A 22,869-nucleotide genomic window follows, 5' to 3' on the forward strand; every position below is an offset into this window, starting at 1 on the left:
AAAAATCTCTTCAGCTAAGAAGCAAGCGGGAATCCTTTTCCCCCACCACCCCCATTAAGAACCATCCTGATCACTACAGCATGTTGAAGTTTTAAGAGCATCATATGAATTATCTCCTTGCATCCTTTTTGGAGCCCTCTGCAAGGTATTTTCAATATCCCTGCCTTACAGGGGAGAAGGCTGTCAACTCCAGGCAAGTCCCTCTTACTGACCTTCAGACTAGGATATCCAGTTGCCTGCAGCATTCGGTGCCCCCCCCCCACTGTCTTCATAAGAAATTCATATTCTTGCTTTAATTTCATCCCAGTATATCTTTCCAGTACCACTGACCATCAACCACTTCCTTGACTTATATACTCCAATACAAATGACACTGCCAACTATTCCCAAATATATTCTTCCCAATCCTTTTCCACGCTAGCATCACCTTCTCTCTAAACTGGAGTATTGGAAGCCAACCAATCCTTCAGAGCCCAATTTAAACACCTGCATGAAGCCTAAATCCCTGCAGCTAGCAAAGCCCCCCTCCTAGCTGTTTCCATTAGACTTCATGCCTTCTCCTATAATATTCATAGCATTCTCTTATGTTACCTTTCCTTGTAACATATAAGCTCCTTGAGAACAGCCTTCCTCATTTTCATAACCCTTGGAGAGCTCAGCACAGGGTCTTATGCAAAGCAAGCCATCGATACAATTTTACAGACAGAGATGCACACACCTTCCAAAGAAGACCAAAGGTTTGGTCTTCAAGAAAAAGAATTGGTTGCCCAAACTTGAAAGAGATAAAAATTCATTTTTAATTTGCAGTCAACACTAACATGCTCCAGTCCATCCTCACGTGAGGTCAATAACTGCAGCAGTACTTTGAATATGATGGTCAATAATTTTTGTTGCTTAATTCTTTCTGTAACATTGTATTTACCTTCTGTGTTTCTAAAGAAGTGAGACATATATGAAGAAGTTCTGCAAGAATCAGCCCCAAAGCATAGATGTCCACTTCATTTCCATAGTCTTTCACAGAAGAAAGCTGAAAAAAAAAAATTTATATTCGTGACTCACTGATATAAATATTCATGCCTTCTAAAGCCAAAAAAGTTATCTAACCAAAATGTCTTATAACACACAACAATGTATATTCATTAGCAAGATATGTAGGCCCTGACTGCCCAGGTTCAAATCTCTGTCACTAAACAGCTGAATCACCTGTATACACTACCCATCAATGTGGGAATAATCTAAATCCTAAAATGGAGATAGCAATAGTTTGAACCTCAGAGTTTGACTGTGGGGTTAAATGAGACCATTAGGTGAAGCGCCCAGTACATCACTTGCATGCAAAGGTTTATCACAGATTCATTCACAATATTCCACAACTGGAAGCAACCCAAATGTCCATCAACAGGAGAATGGATGAACAAATTGTGGTATATTCATACAATGGAATACTATTCAGCCACAAAAAGGAATAATCTGCTGTTATTTATAAGCAACCACTAGAGGTTCTCCAATAGACCTTACTTTGAGTGAAATAATCAAACATAGAAGAGTACATACAATGTGATCCCATTCATATGAAGCTCAAGATCAGGGGAAAGTAATCTATGGTGATAGAAATCAGAGAACTGGTTTCCTCTGGGCAGTGGAGAGGAATGACCGACTGGAAATGGGTCTAAAGGTGAGGAAAACGTTCTACCTTCTCATAGGCTTGTAGGCTTCATGAACCTATGCCTTTGTCAGAACTAAAAAAAAAAATGTAGACATTCAAGATCTGAATTTTATGGTGTATAAATCTTTCCTCAATATTGGATGCAGGAGATATTTAAGAGAATGGGAGTTGAAAGGAAGCTGTTACTCCCCCATGACTTCTACTTACACACCTTGGAAAAACTTTGTTATGTTTTTATAAACTGCACCTGTCATTCTAGTCAACAATTTCACTTCAAAGACTCTATCATTGATTATCACAGAAATACTTGTTTTTAGACTCACAGGTAAGGAAGAAGACACATAACATGTCTACAAATGTAAAAGGTTGAAAACAGCCTAAATAAATGCCCATCAGTCAGGAAATAGTTAAATGATTGCTGTATATCTGTATTTTGGTGTACAATACAGTTGTTGAAAACAATGTGTCAGATCTATTTGTACAGATATGGAAAGATTATGATACACTGTTGAGTAAAAAAAAATTAAGTCACAAAATAACTTTTAGTAGCTTCATAAAATGTATTTATTATTTTTATGTAAAAAAGTCTCCATAAATATATGTATCTATATATTTTTTATAACTCAAAGAAAATGACCTAAAAGGATAAACTACCAACTCTGGTGAAAAGAGTAGGAATAAAAATGAAGAGTAATGGTAATTTTCCATTTTCATTCTATTTACTTATGTATTATTTTAATTTTATGAGTGCCTGTTATTTTTATAATTAAAAAATGAAAGAGATAAAAAATATCTAGACAGAAAGGAAGGGGACCTCACCTGTTCTGGGCTCATGTATCGTAAAGTTCCCTTTTTACTTGTCCGCGTTTCATCATTTTTCAGGTATGTAACAAGTCCAAAGTCTCCAATCTTGATTTGGTTCATAGCTACTAAAAATATGTTACCTGGCTGCCGAAAAAATATGTTATAAGTACTAATTTGACAGATTTTTATCACATATCCAATTCATACTTCTTAACAGCTATTTTTAAATTTACTTGTAAGGCATTTACCTGCTCCTAGGTAGCCCAAAACAGGAAACTTATTAATATCAGTCTTTAAAATGCTAACTGAAGAAGTCAGGACATTTTAGCTGACAGCAGAGAAAGCTTGGGAAATAGCTGCCTTCAGATAGCTGAAGATAAGTCAAAGAAAGATGGATTCACTCCTGCCTGGTCCCTGTGGGGATAGATCCAGGACTAGAGGATGGAAACGACCCCAAGACTTGCTTTTAATATATCCTAATACGACATGGGTTTGGGTGAACTCCGGGAGTTGGTGATGGACAGGGAGGCCTGGCGTGCTGCAATTCATGGGGTCGCAAAGAGTCGGACACGACTGAGCGACTGAACTGACTGAACTGAATATAGTAATCGTGTGGTCCAACAAATGGGAGTTAGAGAGTTCCCCATCCTACAAGGTAGTCAAGACAGGGCTGGACACCCACTTGGTGGCAACACTGCAAACATGAGTCCAGCATTTGAAAGGGATTGAAGGAGACACCCTTAAGATCCTCTCCCATCCTGAGATTCTCAGAATGAGTCCATTCCCAGTAATGCTGCAGAATACCCTGTGCAGAATTTTCCCTGGGAGCTTCCTTTATATCCATTTCTCCAGGCTTCTGACTTCTTAACAAACACAGCCCCTCTGTCTTTGAAGGCATACCAAGTTAACTGGAAGCTGATGCCTAGCACTGAAATATATTTTTCTACATAATTCTTTAAGCATAATGGGAAAAAAAAAAGGAAGAACAGAATGAGAATTCCACAACTTTGTAGAAGGTATTGACTAATATTCTAAAGACCATGAAACCAGGAAGGTTGTTGATGAGGACTCTGTGCTTCCACTGCAGGGGGCCCAGGTTTGATCCCTGGTCATGGAACGAAGATCCCACAAGGTGTGGCAAAAAAAAGGGGTGCAAACTTTATCCAGGAGGCACAAGAATAAGGTGACCGAGGAGCCTGGGGCAGTTGGGAAATTGAATCTCCTCAGCCCATAAGCCCTCTCTCCAGAAACCTCTGTGTCTCTCACCAGCATCTTTGGTCTAGTTCTTATGGTAAATGCTGGTTAACTTCATAGAACAGGGGCTTTATTGGGTAAAGACCATTATCTGGCAAAGCCACCAGTAGCAGGTATTTTGCGAAGCATCACAAAATAAGATGCACACTTTTGTTTACATCTTCTCTCAGATGTGAAAAAGCAGTAACTGTATCAGTGAAGTTAGCAAGTTAAAAAAGATGAAAGTCTGACCTTTGAGCACCTGCAAACATAGGGCAAACACTCTCTACAGACACAAGAAAAGATGACTCCCCGACAAGAGGCACAAGCAGTGCAAGATACAGGAGGGAACTGGCCAACCACGTGGTGGGAGAAGGGAGCACTAGGCATTTTCATTAACTCATCCTGATGGGGGCCTGGGAGGAAATGCCCAAACCTCTGAGTAGAGGAGATGACTGTGTAAGTAGATAATTTATTTGCAAATGATTGTATAAAGAGATAAGTGTGCTTAATTTCTTATTTAACTCTATATGATTCATTTCAAAGTGAACGTATAGCCATTCTAAATGTATTCTTTTGAACAGAGTCCTTATATCCTTCCAACTTCAAAGAACACCTTCAAATACTGTTATTAACAAAATGAGATATTGGAACCAGAGGCAGCCCAATATGAAGGCGTCAGACATCCAGCCCCTGAGAAGACCAAGGATGCAATACCTCTTAAGGGCCATCTTTTCCTACCAAGGCCAACAAACAACTATGTACATGGCTGCTTATTTTTCTCAAGGAACATTTTTCTTTGTTTCTCGTTCCTGGCTGTTTTAGACATGTGGGATAAGCCCAAGGTCCATATAGACGAGGTGCTTCTGTCTAATCCAGAATGACCAGGAAAGCCTCATAAAGAAATTGAGACCAAAGCGGACAGGTAGAAGAGTGTCTCATGTGAGCACACGAGCAAAGGTTTGGTGATAGGATTCAGCATGGGAGGTTTTTGATGACGGTACGCAAATCACAGGGGAACAGAGTGCCAAGGGAAGACTGAAAAGCTCTTCTGTCTGATTTTGAGGAGGAAATGGGAAAACTGCTCATCTAGACCATGAGAGAAGCTAGGAAGCCAGAAGAAAATGAAAATACAAAAGTATATGGCATGGTCCAAGGTGTGCATTGCCGCAGTTTTCATGGGGCAGAGATGTCTCACCAAGTGCCAAGCAAATTCGAGACTCTGGACTTAGTGGCTGTGACTGCCCTCAAGAGTAATGACTTAAAAGGTTAAGAGAATCGTGTTCCCAAAGCCAGAGTCACCAGAGTCTCTTCTGCCTCTCAGACAAGCCTGGGTAGCAGTAGAGGCAGAGACAGAGCACTCAACTAGATGTGTCAGCCACAAGAATTATGTGCATAGAAATGTCCAGTACACTAAAGTGGTTAGTGTTTACAACTGGGGTGAAGGTATCAGCCAGGATGGCAAATAGGACCAGAAGTGAATGAGCAATGAGCTGCTTCTTGCAGAGCTCAGCATCTTAGTAAGTTTACAGTCCTGGCAACCTCCTGATTGATTCTACAGACTGGTACCTGGGGCAAGTGCTATATCCACTCTAACCTTACAGGATCAGAGATGTTATTTCCTCACGACTGTCGATCGATTAGAAAACTAAAGAAGACAGACTTTCACATTAATAAATTCTATTTACCAATTCTCAATACAGCACATTTTCCACTCACCTTAAGGTCTCTATGAATTAACTGTTCTGAATGTATATAATGCACTCCTGTTGTTATTTGTTGAAAGAAATCCAAAGCCAAACGTTTGTCTGGCTTCTTGCCTCTTCTTTTCTCAATCCATTGGTCCAACGTACCTTTATCACAATATTCCATCTGGATGAAAAGGCACCTAGTCTTTGATCTGGGATAAAATTCACTGTATAAGTAGCAATAAAAATAAATTTATAAAAAAATACACTTAAAAATTAAATTTAAAAAATGACACCTTCTTAAAAATGCCAAACATGTCTCAAAACAGAAATCTAAATATAACAAATGTGAGTCAACACATAATAAACCACTCTTTATTTAGGTCATAAGTTCCCAGATAGCAAAGCTTTGTTTATTTAGCTAAGTTGTAAAGTAGAAGCCTTCCCATTCTTTAACACTGAAGGTCCTTGACTATCTTTGCTAATAGATAGGAAGAGAAGCATAAGCATGACAAAATTGCAGAAAACCAAATTTCATTATTATATATTGTAATTTTGAAACATTTTAATTCACGATTGCTCTACAGAGCATCTATTTTGCAAAAGACACAGAACAGGCACCTAAAGATAAGAAAATGAGTTAGACACTAGCCTTGTTCTCATGAGGATTATAGTTTGATGGGAGAGCGATAAAGGAAAAACAAGCAGAAAACAACAGTGCAGCAGGCCCCAACCCCTGGGATCTAATGCTGATGATTTGAAGCAGAGGTTATATAATAATAACAGAAATAAAGAGCACAAAAAATGTAATACGCTTGAATCATCCCCAAACTATCCCCTCTCCCTGGCCCATGGAAAAACTGTCTTCCATGAAACCAGTCCCTGGCACCAAAAAGGTTAGGGACTGCTGCAGTAGTACATGGATAGGAACTCTAAGAGAAATGCCAAAAATTGTTACGAGGTATAGCAATGAGGCGGGGCTTCCCAGGTGGAGCTAGTGACAAAGAATCTGCCTGCCAATGCAGGAGACTCAAGAGACGTGAGTTTGATCGCTGGGTTGGGAAAATCCTGTGGAGTAGGAAATGGCAACCCACTCCAGTTTGCTTGTCTGGAAAATCCCATGAACAGAGGAACCTGATGGGCTACAGTCCATGGGATCACAAAGAGTTGGATATGACTGAGCGACTAAGCACACACCACACAGCAAGGAGGACCGATTTTGCTAATCATGGTAGTTGTTCTTTTCTGAACTAAGTTGGCTTTAATATTAATTTAAATTCTTTGAGCATATGTTGGCTAGAAAATAAAAAAAAAGGTAGCCAGGAATTTTCTAAAAGCTGAAGTCCATATGCGGATGGTACTTCTGAAACTAAAGATACAGTTCTAAATTACATGGTGTGGAGATAGGGCTGGAGTCAGGAGACGGTGAATGAACAGGCTCACCATGGCCTCAGGTTTGCACTGAAAGAACTGTCTCCAAGGAACACGGGGTGACTTTCAAAGGGAGGCTCTTTATAACCCTTCAGTCCTTTTCCAGTGGCTTGCCTGAGACAAACATGAGTAATGCAAGGGCCGGGGGGGTACCCCCATCACAGCTCAGGGTCTTGGAATTATTTAGACTGCCCTTCACCTCACCATGAGTGGTATGATTACACACAGAAGGGACCCTGTGACTGCACCCTGCCAACCAGTTGAGTGGAGCAGAAGAGCGTTAGCAGTAGGGGGAGGGCGGCCTCCAGTTGTGCTGTCTGCATTTACCACCTGGACTGGAGTCAGGGCACGTGAGAAAGCCTGTACTTTAAACAACAGTCAGGAAACCTAAGCCTGAGACGTCAAAAACCACAGTCAGTGTTAGTCACTCAGTTGTGTGACTCTTTGCGACCCCCATGGACTGTAGTCCACGAGGTCCCTCTGTCAGTGAAATTCTCCAGGCAAGAATTTACTGGAATGGGCTACCACTTCCTTCTTTAGGGTATCTTCCCAACCCAGGGATCAAACCCCGGTCTCCCACATTGCAGGCAGCTTCTTGCCATCTGAGTCACCAGGGAAGCCACAGAGGACAATTTTAAAAAAACGTTTTTTAAAGCAAATTTGCAGCAAGGAAAAGATTATTCATTGTCTCTTCATTTGTAGAATGGAGGCATAACAGTGTCTCAAAGTTTCTGGTTATGATTATTAAATGTAATAATTAGTGGCCTTATCCACTGACCCACACACAGTAAACAAGTTTCGCTCCTCCTATTAAGACTATGAGAGTTTATTTTTAGTTACCTTGAAGAATTTAAGCTTTGCTCAGGATCATAATCATGCCCATCCCAACAATTGTGGTAATGAACAATATTTGGATGATTAAGTGTTGCCAAAGCTTTCACTTCACGCTCCACCTTCCTAGTTAAAAGAAACAGGGAACACAAAGGCATCAGTATCCATCCCTGATAATAACAAAACACCTTGAGCAATAGGAGACAATCACCAATATTCCCTTATTAAACAGCTGCCATGGTTCCCACACCAAGGTTTAGAACGGAAGCCTGCAGCTCTCAAAAGGAAAGAGTGAACACAGAAAAAAAATCAGCTGTTTTCACTCTCAACATAAGAAAAAAAAAACAGTGACTAAAATTATTTCAAACCTCAGACAATTTAGAAGTCACAGGTAGTACTCTTGTGAGCTACCAGTGATGCAAACTTTTTTTGGATCTAAAATAAAAATCATCCATTATGTTTTATTTAGACTCGTGTTAAAATCACTTTGGATTTCAAAAGCAAACTCCATTTGGGCAGCAAGGGTAGGTAATCCAAGCTGCATGAAGAACCTAATTCAGAATTTTCAGTGCATGGCAAAAATATACACAGAGGGAGATCTATGCAGAGAAACTGAAATTTCACTGCACAATGTGGGAGCTTTACAGGAATGCATAGGTAAGAGTTATGACAATCCTATGCTAAGTGGAGTATATGAGATTTCAAGAATGAGAAAGGATAAGCAAACATTTTGCAACTTATTTTTTTAATTTGAAAAGTTCTGTATGATGTAAAATTTGTAAAAATAGAGAAAAAGTTACTCATATATTAACACAATCCTAACACACTTATGAGTTTAGATGATTTCTTATAGTCTTTCTTCATATACATGTTTACATATGTGTAATTATAGTATATATATTTATCTAACGTTTTCTCATATATTATCTTTAAATTTTTCCCTATTACTATACAATCTGTCTAACCATCATGTATAAACATTTTAATGTAAAATTTCAAAAGTATTAAAAAGTAGAGCAAATAGTAGAATGAACCCCTACCTGGCCATCAGATGAAACAGTAATTAACTCCTGGCCAATCTTGTTTCCTGTATACTCTTACCTACTTCCTCATCTTTCCCTGCATTATTCTGAAGCAACTTCTAGCATCGTGCCATTCATAGTGTATATAAATATTTACAGTATATAACCCTCACTTTTAATGACCGCAAAACAGTCATTGATCAGAGGAGAGCACAAAACATACTAAATCATTCCTTTATTGCTGAACATTGTTTGCTCTAATTTCTCACTATTATAAATGACATTGTGATTTTTATCTACTTGAATAACTTTTCCTGTAATCTGGATAATCCTTGGTATAGGTTCCCAATAGGAAATCCATAGGTCAAAGCACACAAATACTTTAATGCTTCTCGTTGCATATCTCCAAGTGTATTTTTAACTGTGCTGTACCAATCTATGCTTTTGAACTGTGGTGTTGGGGAAGACTCTTGAGAGTCCCTTGGACTGCAAGGAGATCCAACCAGTCCATTCTGAAGGAGATCAGCCCTGGGATTTCTTTGGAAGGAATGATGCAAAAGCTGAAACTCCAGTACTTTGGCCACCTCATGCAAAGAGTTGTCTCATTGGAAAAGACTCTGATGCTGGGGGGGATTGGGGGCAGGAGGAGAAGGGGACAACAGAGGATGAGATGGCTGGATGGTATCACCAACTCAATGGACGTGAGTCTGAGTGAACTCCGGGAGTTGGTGATGGACAGGGAGGCCTGGCATGCTGCGATTCATGGGGTCGCAGAGTCGGACATGACTGAGCGACTGAACTGAACTGAATCTATGAGAAATGTTCAAGGTACTGCACCCTTATCATCATGAAGGATTACCGTTAAAAAAGATGTTATGGGATAGAAAGAACAGCAGTATTCCTGGTAAGCAAAACAATGAAGGAAAAAGCCTTATTTTGATGCCAAGTAGTATGAAGGTCTGAGAAGGCAATGGCACCCCACTCCAGTACTCTTGCCTGGAAAATCCATGGATGGAGGAGCCTGGTGGGCTGCAGTCCATAGGGTCGCTGGGAGTCAGACACGACTGAGCGACTTCACTTTTACTTTTCACTTTCATTCATTGGAGAAGGAAATGGCAACCCACTCCAGTGTTCTTGCCTGGAGAATCCCGGGGACCGGGGAGCCTGCTCTCTATGGGGTCGCACAGAGTTGGACACGACTGAAGCGACTTAGCATCAGCAGCAGCAGTATGAAGGTATTTCAACCGCAAGGCTTTGTCCACGGGACAAACAATAGGTTGGTTTGACTGGATGAAGAGCATCTAAGACACCACACCTGCTTCTTCTTTTCTTATGTCATTTTTGTTCACTTATATCCCTTTTCCATCTCCTTCTCTGATCCTTGAGGGATCTGTCTGGCCAAATTACAAATAATAACAGCTGCCAGAAAATAACAGGCAAGATCGGTGAACATGGGATTTCAGAGCTCCTTCCTCTGTGTCTTCCTTCGAAAAGGAGTTCTGTTATCCAATAATTGGGGTGGGGGTGGGGAGGGGCACAGATAATACATAAAACAAACATGGGAAGCTTTGGGATATGGTGGGAACACAGTAGATTGGAATTCCAGAGGATGAGTTCTAAATCTCCACCTTGTTACCACAGGAGATAGGGCCCAAGGATGGTCATCATTAATTTCTTCTCTGCCCATGCTCACATCCACTCCTCAGACTAAGTGGTAAGAGTCTATTTGCCCTCTCCCTCGAGCTGACCAGAGTGACTTTGTTTAATCAATATGATGCGGAACTTCCAAGACTGCTTCCTCCTGGGATGAGTTGTTCTGGGACAGTCCTTCTTAGAACCCAATGACTAAGTTGTGAAACGCCCAGGCCACATAAAGCGGCCAGGTGGAGGCGCTCTGGTTAACAGCTCCAGCTGCACTTGTAGCCACAGCCAGCATCACTGCCAGCCATGTGAGAGCCATCTCCAATGTCCAGCCAAGCCAAGCTTTTAGATGACTCCTGGCTGCAAATGCATGATGAATGACCCGGGTGAACACAGTCAACTCAAAGGACCGTAAGAGATAATAACAATTTGGTGTTTCAGCTCAGTTCAGTTCAGTTGCTCAGTCGTGTCTGACTCTTTGCAACCCCATGAATCGCAGCACGCCAGGCCTCCCTGTGCATCACCTACTCCCGGAGTTCACTCAGACTCACGTCCATCGAGTCAGTGATGCCATCCAGCCATCTCATCCTCTGTCATCCCCTTCTCCTCCTGCCCCCAATACCCCCCCAGCATCAGAGTCTTTTCCAATGAGACAACTCTTCACATGAGGTGGCCAAAGTACTGGAGTTTCAGCTTTAGCATCATTCCCTCCAAAGAAATCCCAGGGCTGATCTCCTTCAGAATGGACTGGTTGGACCTCCTTGCAGTCCAAGGGACTCTCAAGAGTCTTCTCCAACACCACAGTTCAAAAGCATCAATTCTTCAGTGCTCAGCCTTCTTCACAGTCCAACTCTCACATCCATACATGACCACTGGAAAAACCATAGCTTTGACTATACGGACCTTTGTTGTTGGCAAAGTAATGTCTCTGCTTTTCAATATGCTATCTAGGTTGGTCATAACTTTTTTAAGCCACTGCATTTTGGAGTGGTGTATTATGCAATAATAGACAACCAGCACAATTATCAACTAGCTTTTACCTTTGGCAAATCAGTTCACATCTTCGAATCTCACTCTCCTCCTCTGTAAGATAAGGAGATGAGACTAGAAAAACTCAAAGGTCACCTTGAGCTAAAAGATTTTATAACTGTAGTTCTCATCAACATAGCCTCAAGGATAATCAATGGTATATCCATTTTTTAATTAAAGTAACCACGGGAAAGTGAGGTCATTTCAGAGTAAGCCAAATATCATTCTCCTCATGAATAATATTTTCAAGGAGGACCAGGAAAAAAAATACACTAATGAAGAAGAGGATACGTAAAAAAGAAGAGTGCAAGTTCACATTTAAAAAAATAAAATATTACTACTTACTCACTATTATATTTAACACATTTAATAACATAAGTCTTCTTATCAATTCTGTGTTTGGCTTTGAAAACTTGGCCAAATCCACCTGAGCCAATTGGTGTTACTTCTGTGAAATCGTTGAATAACCTTGAGAGATAAAATGCTGCTGTTATTCTGAGTTCAATGTCCTCTGTTCCTCCACTCCGACCCTTCTGCTTTCCCTTAAAGGCACTAGTGAAATGGACTCTATAACAAACAGGACTCTCCCCTTCTGACTAAGAAGGATCCATTTCACAGAAACTCTTGAATCACAAAGGATAAGCCTTCCCTCTTCCCATCCCAACATAACAGATCACTCCTGGGAGTCAGTCACCGCCTGGCTGCATGAAAGAATGGTAAAGAATCTTCTATTCCAAGTATAAAACTTTAGAGAAGAGTGCCAGACTGTGTTCCCTGCTACTACCAAGCTATTATACAAGAAATGAGCCTGTTTATGTTTGCACCTCTCTGGGTTTCCCCTCTCTCCTGCCCCACATTCCATCATTAAGACCTGCCAATTTTCTTTCCAAAACACATCTGCGGGTGTCTGCCCACTTTCCCCCATTGGCGCAAGCTTCCAATAAGACTCCCACCAAACCCTCTTCACAAGACACACCACCTCCTCACCTTCCTCTGCTCCAGTCCACGAGCCTCACAGCAATCAGTGTGATAAATACTAAGTCTGATCACGACTATTGGCCAAACGCTTCCCAAGCCTGCCCCTGCATTCAGCAAAACCCAGAAAACCCTGACATAGGCTACCAGGGGCCACCTGTTTGTCCCCGTCCCCTCTCCGGCTTGTCTGGTGACCCCGGCTCCTTGGCCACTGCCCTCCTGGCACATGGCTTTCTCTCAGTTCCTCGGGTGCTCACATTACCTGTCCCACTTTCGCCTTCCCATGTGCTCCTCTTTCACAGAGTACCAGGGGCTCCCCACCGCCCTGTGCTAACTCATCCCTCAAGCCTCCCCACAACTGTGGCCCAGAGAAAGCCCTGCCTCATCCCTCACCCTAAATTCAAGGGTCCCCAACCACACCATGGCTTTTCCTTTAGACCGCTGGTCACAGTGTGTAATTATCATCCCCACAAAAACTCCAAAAGGACACGGGCTGCTTCTACTGTTCCTGCTATAAATACGATGCCCAGCACAGTGCCAGATATATATTAGGTACTTATTACATACTTGGTCATTCTTTATTATTTCTTGGAGAAGGCAATGGCACCCCACTCCAGTACTCTTGCCTGGAAAATCCCATGGACGGAGGAGCCTGGTAGGCTGCAGTCCATGGGGTCACTAAGAGTCGGACACGACTGAGCGACTTCACTTTATCTTTTCACTTTCGTGCATTAGAGAAGGAAATGGCAACCCACTCCGGTGTTCTTGCCTGGAGAATCCCAGGGACGGGGGAGCCTGGTGGGCTGCCGTCTATGGGGTCACACAGAGGCGGACACGACTGAAGTGACTTAGCACAGTATAGCATAGCATTATTATTTCTTAAGTTTGTACTTGATGTTCCTCTGTTGCAAATAGGCCTCCTTTTTAAAAGATACTTTATTTAAGCTCAAACATGCGATCGACCACCAAAGGAACACTTTTCAAAGTGAAATCTGCTATGAAGCTGGAAAATGGAAAACAGATTCAAATGGATCTAATCTGATTCCTGCAGGAGTACTTTTGTTGAAAAAAAATTACTGGTTTACAGAAATATTGGCTTTCAATATTAAAACCTCCCAGAGATGTCAAAGAAACCCACATGAGTACCACACAGACACCACATTCCGTTTGAACACATCTAAAGTGTACTCCTCCATGAGGCAATGATCCTCTGTGGGCCTGATTGAGCTAAAACAAACTGTTCAGGGAGAGATATAACTTAACTTGCCTGATGTTCAACTGTCCCTTAAGAAACTTTTGTCAACTTTTGTACATGTATCCTTAAACAAATTCTTTTTCTTTTTCTTGGTTTTCCCTCTTACCTTTCGTTCACACTATAAATGTTTCCTTCTGTCTTCACAGGAGAGACAAATGTAGGCGCCAAACTTCTAAAAGTTAAGAGAAACACATAAATTCAAAACTAAAATCAAGTATAACTTATTAAGAGTGGATTTTATGCTATGCACTAGGCTTTTTTTTATTATGAGTCAACTATTAGAATAGCAGGTGTAGCAAAGGTTCTAACCTTTGTCTTAAGAAACAATGGGGTTCTCTGTGCTCTAACAATTTTTCACTCTTTTCCTGTGTTTTTCAGCCTTAACACATTGATTGCCAGCATGCCGCTAGCCTCTTTTTCTCCCTTTAGACTCAAAACCTTAGGAAATCTGTCTTGTTGAATTCTCATCCTGGTTGTGTTTCCTTTGTCATTTATTCCTTGCTGGTGGTAAGCCTCCTACAATTGGAAGTCCAAATGCCACCTAAAACTAAACAAATACAAATTGTTATCTTCCCTCCAGGCTTCCCAGGTGGCGCAGTGGTAAAGAATCCACTTGCCCATGCAGGAGACACAGGGATGAGGGTTTGATCCCTGGGTCAAGAAGATCTCCTGAAGAAGGGCATGGCAACCCAGTCCAGTATTCTTGCCTGGGAATTCCCATGCACAGAGGAGGCTGCTGGGCTACAGTCCAAGGGATTGTAGAGTTAGACAACAACAATCTTCCCTCCAAGTCTTGGACTCCCTTGACACCATCAGTGCCATGACACTTGCCTGCATCTCATTCACAAGGAACAGTCATTTCCTTTTTCCTTTGCATCTTCTTCACCCAGCTCTTTAACTCTATTCCCTCAAGTCATGTCTACTCTTCTTCTACAGTCTGTCTCACAAATTCTCCTCCTCCCCATCACTGGATCAGTCTGATGGCCTGACCATCTCACACACAGACCTCGCCTCTCTCCATCTGAACACCAGCATCTGGCGTCATCTTTCTGCAAGTGTTACCTACTGTTCAGAATGTACTGGTGCCTCACAGTGGCTCCTGCTGCCGTCTCACTCCCACTGCTAACTGTATTCACATCCTTGCTTTTCTCTTTCGTTCAAGAGGCCAAGTCTTCCTAATTTACAGCACATCTGATCGTTTATTTCTTCCCTGAGTTATGATAACATTTCTCCCCTACCTGCTTGTCTGAAAAATAATACACTTCTCTCTCTCTTTTTTTTTTTCAGTTGTGCCATGTGGCTTATGGGATCTTAATTCCCCCAACCAGAAATTGTACCTGGCCCTCAGCAGTGAAAGTGCCAAGTCCTAGCCATTTGGTCACCAGGGAATTCACATAATACATTTCTCTTAAGAATACCTCTACAAGCCCACTTCTTCTGTTAGACTTGTCCAAAAGAATGCACTTAACCAATTACTCAACCAATAGCCCCATAGGCCTTTGTGCCTACAATGTATTGTGTGCATATGTTCAAAGACTTCTCTATGTATTTAGAATTATTTGTTCGTAGATTTCGAGATTTCTGTGAGCCTTAATCATGCTTTGAATTCCTGAAACTCCACTCAAATAAGGGCATACAATACAAATACTGAAGACTTCATAAATAGATGAATAAACTAGATCTGAAATAAAACTTCATTTCTAAATAAGTCCAATGCATGATGATACTCACCTCTTCACCTTCCTGGAATTATTTCTGGAACCGTCCTATAACAAAAGAAAATGGAAAATCGTTTCAGACGGTTAAGTCAAGTATCCTGCTTCTCTTGGCCATCTTTTCTCCTGTACTTCTAGATGGTTCTCTGACCACATTTCTTTGTCCTTAAGATTAACAACCTCATCAATTTGTATGCTCTCAGCAAGCCCTGCTTTCAGTGTACTTGTCTACATCAATGTTCTCATCAATTATAGCAAAGACAGATATGATAAGAAGGTCAAAAAACACAAATTGTAGGGGCCCTGAGATTCAGTGGTTAAGACTCTGCAATTCTATTCCAAAGCAGGGGGCACGGGTTTGATCTCTGGTCAGGAAACCAAGACCCCATATGCTGTGCAGCACAACAGGGGGAAAAAAAAAAAAAAGAACTGCAGGGCATGTTCTACAGAAGCACTGATTCTCCAGGTATAGAATATGGCTTCCCAAATGATCCTCTGGCCAGCAGATCTCAGCAAGAAACTACGCATTACAATTACTCACAGTGCTAGTAAAGAAAACAGATGGGGCCCAGGGATCTAGTTTAAAACATTTTTAGGACAAATCAATAATTTAACATTTAGCCAAAAAAGAGGAGTCTTTGACATATCTCTCAAAAATTAACATAGCTCTTTTTTAAGCATATTCACTTTTATTCTGGTAGGTGTCGTGTTGTTTTAACAATTTTAGTATGTTGACACTGAGTACAAACATCAGACTAAGATTTCTTGAGTTCCTATCACCCACCAGCCTCAGTTTTGCACAGTGACTGCATTATGATTAATTCAGACATTCTGTAAATGGACAATATTTTCTCCAGTCTCTTCTATTACAAACAATTTTGCAAAGAACATGCATATACATGTATCTCTGTGCACACATATATGTGTTTCTCTAAAAGACATATCTAGGTGTAGAATTGGCAATACAGCTGGCACACCCTCAACTCCACCCAAGTTGCTCCCTAAGACAGTCAAGGCCAATTTATACATCAGCCAGCAACATATACTATTGCTGTAACAGCACATAATAGGTACAACAGGAACAGAGCTGTGTCAACACTTAGAACAGCCAGACTCAAATTTTGCCAATCGGATGGTTTAAAATGGTATCTAGCTGTTGTTTTCATTTGCATTTTCCTGATTATTATGAAGTGAAGCATCCTTTCATATGTCTGTTGCCCCTTTGGGTATCTCTTTTCTAAACTGTCTGTTCAGCTCTTTTGTACACTTTTTCTTTTTTACTGAGTTGCTTATCTTTTTCTCATTGATTTGTTTGTAGTTTAAAAAAATATTTATTTGACTATGCCAGGTCTTCGTTGCAGTATGCAGGGTCTTGTTCCCTGACCAGGGATGGAACCTGGGCCCCTTGCATTGAGAGCATGGAGTTTTAGCCACTGCACCAACAGGGATGTCTTTCTAGTTCTTTATAAATATAATATTTTGATAACACTAATCATCACCACAAAAACTATCTGGTTTTTAAGTTTAGCTCTGATTTATTAAAACAGAAGCAGAAATCTATGAGTGAACCTTCTAAATACCATCCAATTGATAGAAGAAAAGAAGCCAGATTATAGGAATACATGAAAAATACAAAGGTGAGTAGGGAGAGAAAGATGGGAGTGAACAGCAGAAAAATTTTGCATGTGAGGAATGGGAGTTAATAAAGAAAGGAGAGAGAAAAGGCTGCAAAATATTTTGATTTAATAAAAGCCCATAAAAAAATTGAAAAATTATGACAGGTACTGGAGGTCACTTTTAAATGGGGAAACACAAAGGAAAATAAGATTAACTAGGAAAGTTAGAGACTAATACTATACCCCTGGAGACACGGAAGAGCTGTTTAATGTGCCACTGTTGTTATCACTTCTTTCTGATGCATTTGTTGAGAAGCCATTTTCAGACGGTGATTCAGAACTACTAAAAGAAAAGACGACAGCTATTAGTTTATGAATTCTACCTATTTTTTGTTGATCACTAATTGCTTTTTCTAAATTCTCCTTCGACATTAAACATTTTCGTAAATATCCGCTCTTTCAGGCTGCAATCTGAATTTGTTTGTCACACTGGTTTGTCCATACTTACGATGTACTCACTGCTGGAGAGTTTCTTTCGACATCACCACACGCAGCACTGAAACCATCTCTCTGTAAGATTTAAAAGTACAACTAAGTGACTTCTTATAGTAGCTTAGTCTCTGTGAACCAACTCCCACATTTATTTCCCCACATTTACCAAATTCACAGCCATAAAGAATTACAGGATTAATACATTTTTATGGATGTTTGATCTGAATTTAAGAAACATTGAGCTGTCATGAGAACTGTGATCCTTCTGAAGCTTCATGGCCACAGGGCTCATTGGTGGGACACAGCATGAAGGAGTGCTTTTGCTATGTGACTGGCTGTCTTGACATCACCTAAATATCATTTAACTTCAAATCAACTTCAGAGAGAATTTTAAAACATAGAAATCAAATCCCAAGGCAGTACATACCATTGTTTCTGATTCTATCTTTTCATAAGCCAGTTTGGCAGCCAACTGTTTTGCCTCCTGTTTAGTGGAACCCACACCACTACCATATTCTTCTTGTCCAATTTTGCATATATAATGAAATCTAGGAGAAATGATAAAGAGTATTAAACCAAATACCATAAACCAGTAAATGTAACTCATGTGTTCTCAGAAAAAAAAACACACATTAACAAAGGGCTAAATATAACACCAATTTAATAGATTAATAGTTCATATCTTACTTAATTTAAAATTTCAACGAGGGCTTCCCTGCTGGCATTGTGGTAAAGAATTCGCCTGCCAATGCAGGAGAAACACGGGTTCAATCCCTCATCTGGGAAGATCCTACATGTTGTGGAGCCACTAAGCCCATGTGCCACAACTACTGAGTCTGTTCTCTAGAGTCCTGCAGCCGCAGCTACAGAGCCCATCTGCCGCAGCTACTGAAGCCCACACATCTTAGAGTCCGTACTCTGCAAGTGGAGAAGCCACCACAACGAGAAGCCCGAGCATGGCCACTAGAGTGTAGGCCCCGCTTGCTGCAACTAGAGAAACCCCACGCAGTAATGAAGACCCAGCACAGCCAAAACTAACTAACTAAATAAATAAAAATTATATTTAAAAAAGCAAAATAAATATATATATATATATTTTTTTTTTTCAATGAGATGGCTAATCAGTTTACCAGAATAACCAGCATTGGCTAATAGCCCAGCTTCCATTCTCTAGGGAACGTTCTAACTCTTTGCTGCTTCATTGAAAGATGTGGCATTAAGGTACCAAATGGTGATTTTTTTAAATTCCCCAAAAGTCAAAAGACATGGAGGCAGAGAAAGAAGAAAGAGATCTAATGAATTTTTCAGAGATGTTCAACTGCTACGATAAAATCCGTAGAGGCTTCTACAGGAGAATAATAAGGTGACAGTGTTTTGGAGGACATGGGCCAAGTGTATCTAACTTCAGCTCTAACTTTAGCATTTTCTGCGCCTACCGCCCCACCACGCTCATGTACACAAAAACCTAGGCAAATCCTCACAATGCAAAAGCCCCATGCTGAAGTCACTTAATTTTCATATGAGCTACAAGGATGCCTGTAGTTAGGCAAGGAGCCCTGGACAATTATAGAAGAACTATATTTAAGGTGGCAAAGCAACAGACATGGCAACTTATATCATGGAGTTACCACGTAGTGCTACAGAATTGTGGCAGTATTATTCATCGTGGATGGAAACACTCTACCAGTGAGTCTTCCCCACTAGGCTCTGAAGGGAAATTAGGGAGCTGGGCTGAAGGACTCGATTATTTCTGTGGCTCCTGTTTTTCTTCAGCACGCCCTAAACAGTCTTCTTTTCTTTAACAATCAAATGTTAAAGCACTAGGTCAAAGGAATCAAACAGGTGAGCTACGGGAAAATAAAACAGCTCTTAATTTATGGAGACTGACTCACAGAATTCACTTTTGACTCTTTCATTCCAGTGAATCCTATCACATTTTTGTCTTCCTGGTTCTGGCCTAAAAGCCATTGGGGTGAACAGTAAAATTCATAGAACAGTATCCTAAAGTGGGGTGTTTGGACTATTCGCCTTTTAGAATTTTTGTCCTTCTCTCTCATTTAACTGATTGGTTGTAGCTGAGAAACAACCTTCTTCACACTCATTTTCTTTCTGCTTTTCCCAGTTCAAATTCATTCTTCATCCTCATCTCCAAAGTCTTTGCCCACTGGTGAGACGTTCTCATTATCTCTGACTGACCTTCTCATCCATCCCCCTCATCATATCCCTCAAATCCTGGTCTCCTCACCATCCAGGGTGAAAACCCAGTCCTTATTTATTTATTTTTGGTTGTGTTGGGTTTTTTTTTTTTGCTTTGTGGGCGTCTCATTGTGGTGGCTTCTCTTGCTGCGGAACACAGGCTCTGGATTGCAGGGTCAGTAGTTTCGGTGCTGGAGCTGAGTTGCTTCATGGCATGTGGGATCTTCCTGGACCAGGGATCAAATCTACCTCTCCTGCATTATTGGTGGGTGGATTCTTAACCGCTGGACTACCAGGGAAGTGTTTTTATTTTTCCTTTTGTCTGCACAGCATACACGATATTCGTTCCCCAACCAGGATTCAAACTCATGCCCCCTGCATTAGAAGCTTAGAGTCTTAACCACTGGACCAGGGTTTCCTAAACCTATGTTTCACCAGGAACTTCCCTAAACCCATTCCTTCTAATACATAGTACTTGCCTAGAGAGTGACACTATTCAATAAAATCTGAAGGCCAAACATCTCCATTCTGACAAGAGTGGAAAGAGACTCAGTCCACACATGGGGCAGGGCTCTTCTCACACAGCCACTGTGACCTCAGGGATGGGAAGGTCTTCACCACCTGACCTCTCTTAGATTTCCTGCAGACTAAACCACCCAGAGAGATCTCAGAAATAAAGGATTTCCCAGATTTGATCTATTGTGGGATATGGGTGCCCAGACTTCAGCAATGAAGCATTTTAATATTTTCATTACAAAGATGTCAAACTGCAATAAGGTCATAAAAAACCTTCTCTGCATAATGTACCAAAAAAGACAGATATTTTTGGAAAATTAGACATGAAAATAAGGTTGCTCTATTGCTTAGATATAGTGAAACAGAAGGAAAAACAACATCTCACCCTTCGGGCCCATCACCCTTTGATTTACATTCTTCATAAGTTACACATAGGTTTTTCTTCTGGGAGATCGTATTAAGACGGCCTATGTAATTCTCAATGGGTGGTCCTTCTGGAATATTTGTTGTCAGCTGAGATGAAAAACTAACTGACTAAAAGAAAAAAAAATCCATAAGGATAAATTTTAACAAGAAAAGACATTACATATTTTCCTTTTAAAGTTTCAAAAAGGAAAACAAAATAGTCAATTTTCTTGTTTATCTAGGTAAAACTATAAAACTTTCTGATTTGTTGTATCTTTTGTAATCTCAAAGGACAAGATAACACATACTGAAATAAAGTTATATCCTAGATCACAACTTCATAGGAAACAGGAATAAAATACATTACTCCTTCCACTATTATCTGCCCCTTTTAAAATTCCCCATCTGTCAAAATCTTGTCCAAAGTTTTTCTACTTTGTTAACTTTGTCAAAGAATTTTTGGTTTTATTGACCTTCTTTATTATATCTTTGTTTTTTTCACATCAATTTATTCCCTTTTGTTATCACAGTCTTACTTCTGCTTTTTCGTGGGTAAAGGTATTCTATTGTTCTTTTTCTGACTTCATGACTTGGTTTTCTGGCTCATTAACAATTTATAAGTTTTGGGGGTTTTCCTGATTTATTTTGCTCAATTTTGATTAAAAGGGTGACACCTTCTAGTAAAATTTTATATATATATATATATATTTTTTTTTTTTTTGGCTGCACTGTATGGTACTTGGGATCTTAGTTCCCAGACCAGGGATCAAACCTGTGCTCCCTAAGGTGGAAGCCTAGAGTCTTAACCACTGGACCACCAGGAAGATCCCAGTGAGTAAGATTTTTCATGAAAGTATCTTGAATACTGAAATTCTGAAAAATTTTGAAAATTTGAGAATGATCCATTTTTGTCTCACATGCAAAATGACTTCCTGCCTCATTTTACAGATGCTGCTCCAGTGTTGTCTGGTTTTTAATGGTGGTGTGGGCAGCATGATTTTTTTTTCATTTTTATATTTTGTATAAGTTCTTCTGTCTGGATACTTGTAGGATTCTTTCTTCATCCCTAGAGCTCAGTCCTTTCACAAAGGCCAATGTTGTTCTTAGTGGTTCCATATTTTTCAATATCTTATGAGCCGCTGAGTTGTTTCAATCTGCAGGTAGCTCTTTCTTTATTTCATAAAGACTTTCTACTGCTCTTTTCAGAGACAGCTTTTTCTGTACTAGTTACTTACTCTGTTTGCATCTTCAGCAATACCAATTATACATGTTACTTTTGCATCATCTGCCCTCCATATATTAATGTATCATTCTCCTCATGGTTCCTTCCATCTCTTCCCTTTTCCACTGCATTCCCTCAATCAGGTGGAGGGGCTCCTTCCAGAACCTGTTAGCTCATTTCTCACTGTTTCCTTAGAGTATGTCACTGCTGTTGGCACTCTAAATAGGTATCGCCCATCTTGCCCACTCTTTTTGAGGTGGACCTCTTATTCAGGGTTCTATAGAAAAGAGTCCAGGAAAAAGAATGAACTAAACTTTGAAAGCAAAAGAACTTGTGAATGGTTTTATTCTGCATGTGAGTATTTTCTCACAGGACAGGGCAAAATACCATAGATATTTGTGAGTTCCCTTTCACAATGGGAAAAAAAAAAAGGTAATTACTCACCTTACGGTCTTTATTAATTATTTCCAAAGCTAATTTGGCTGCAGCGTTTTTGGCTTCCTTCTTTGATCTACCTTCAGCCTTTGGATATTCTTTATCATCTATTATAACTTGATATGTAAACCTGATAACAATGAAAAATTCAAAGAATATCATAAAATTCATGCATTATTTAACTAGCATTCTAATCATAACTGCCTTCTGTGACTACCTTCGAAAATTTTAACCTGTGTTCCACATAGAATAATCATAAGGAATTTGATTTAGGCCATTCAGGTATGACCTAAATCAAATCCCTTACGATTATACAGTGGAAGTGACAAATAGATTCAAGGGGTTAGATCTGATAGACAGAGTGCCTGAAGACCTATGGATGAAGGTTCATAACACTAAACAGGATGCAGTGATCAATACCATCACCAAGAAAAAGAAATGCAAAAAGGCAAAATGGTTGCCTGAGGAGGCCTTACAAACAGCTGAGAAAAGAAGAGAAACAAAAGGCAAAGGAGAAAAGGAACGATACACCCATGTGAATGCAGACTTCCAAAGATTAGCAGGGAGAGAGAAGAAAGCCTTCCTAAGTGATCAAGGCAAAGAAATAGAGGAAACCAACAGAATGGGAAAGACTAGAGATCTCTTCAAGAAAATTAGAGATACCAAGGGAACATTTCATGCAAAGGTGGGCAAAATA

The 22,869-nt window shown here is 40.3% G+C and overlaps 1 protein-coding gene across 3 annotated transcripts in view; it reads right to left on the reverse strand.

Annotated features, from left to right (window-relative positions):
• EIF2AK2 (eukaryotic translation initiation factor 2 alpha kinase 2) overlaps nt 1–22,869 on the reverse strand; it is a 40,520-nt gene that overhangs the window by 10,644 nt on the left and 7,007 nt on the right. For 2 of the 3 annotated variants that reach the window (NM_178109.3, XM_005212569.5), the window contains exons 3-14: nt 22,182–22,302; nt 20,496–20,644; nt 17,826–17,946; nt 17,415–17,476; nt 17,150–17,249; nt 15,307–15,341; nt 13,682–13,747; nt 11,691–11,813; nt 7,663–7,779; nt 5,423–5,603; nt 2,486–2,614; nt 923–1,027 (exon numbers count right to left, since the gene is read on the reverse strand). In NM_178109.3, coding sequence (NP_835210.2) covers nt 923–1,027; nt 2,486–2,614; nt 5,423–5,603; nt 7,663–7,779; nt 11,691–11,813; nt 13,682–13,747; nt 15,307–15,341; nt 17,150–17,249; nt 17,415–17,476; nt 17,826–17,946; nt 20,496–20,644; nt 22,182–22,302 — 1,309 coding nt within the window. The remainder of the gene's footprint in view (nt 1–922; nt 1,028–2,485; nt 2,615–5,422; nt 5,604–7,662; nt 7,780–11,690; nt 11,814–13,681; nt 13,748–15,306; nt 15,342–17,149; nt 17,250–17,414; nt 17,477–17,825; nt 17,947–20,495; nt 20,645–22,181; nt 22,303–22,869) is intronic. The other variant, XM_005212570.5, reaches the window with a different exon arrangement.

This window comes from Bos taurus, chromosome 11, assembly GCF_002263795.3.
Source record: "Bos taurus isolate L1 Dominette 01449 registration number 42190680 breed Hereford chromosome 11, ARS-UCD2.0, whole genome shotgun sequence".
NCBI classification, from domain to species: domain Eukaryota; kingdom Metazoa; phylum Chordata; class Mammalia; order Artiodactyla; family Bovidae; genus Bos; species Bos taurus.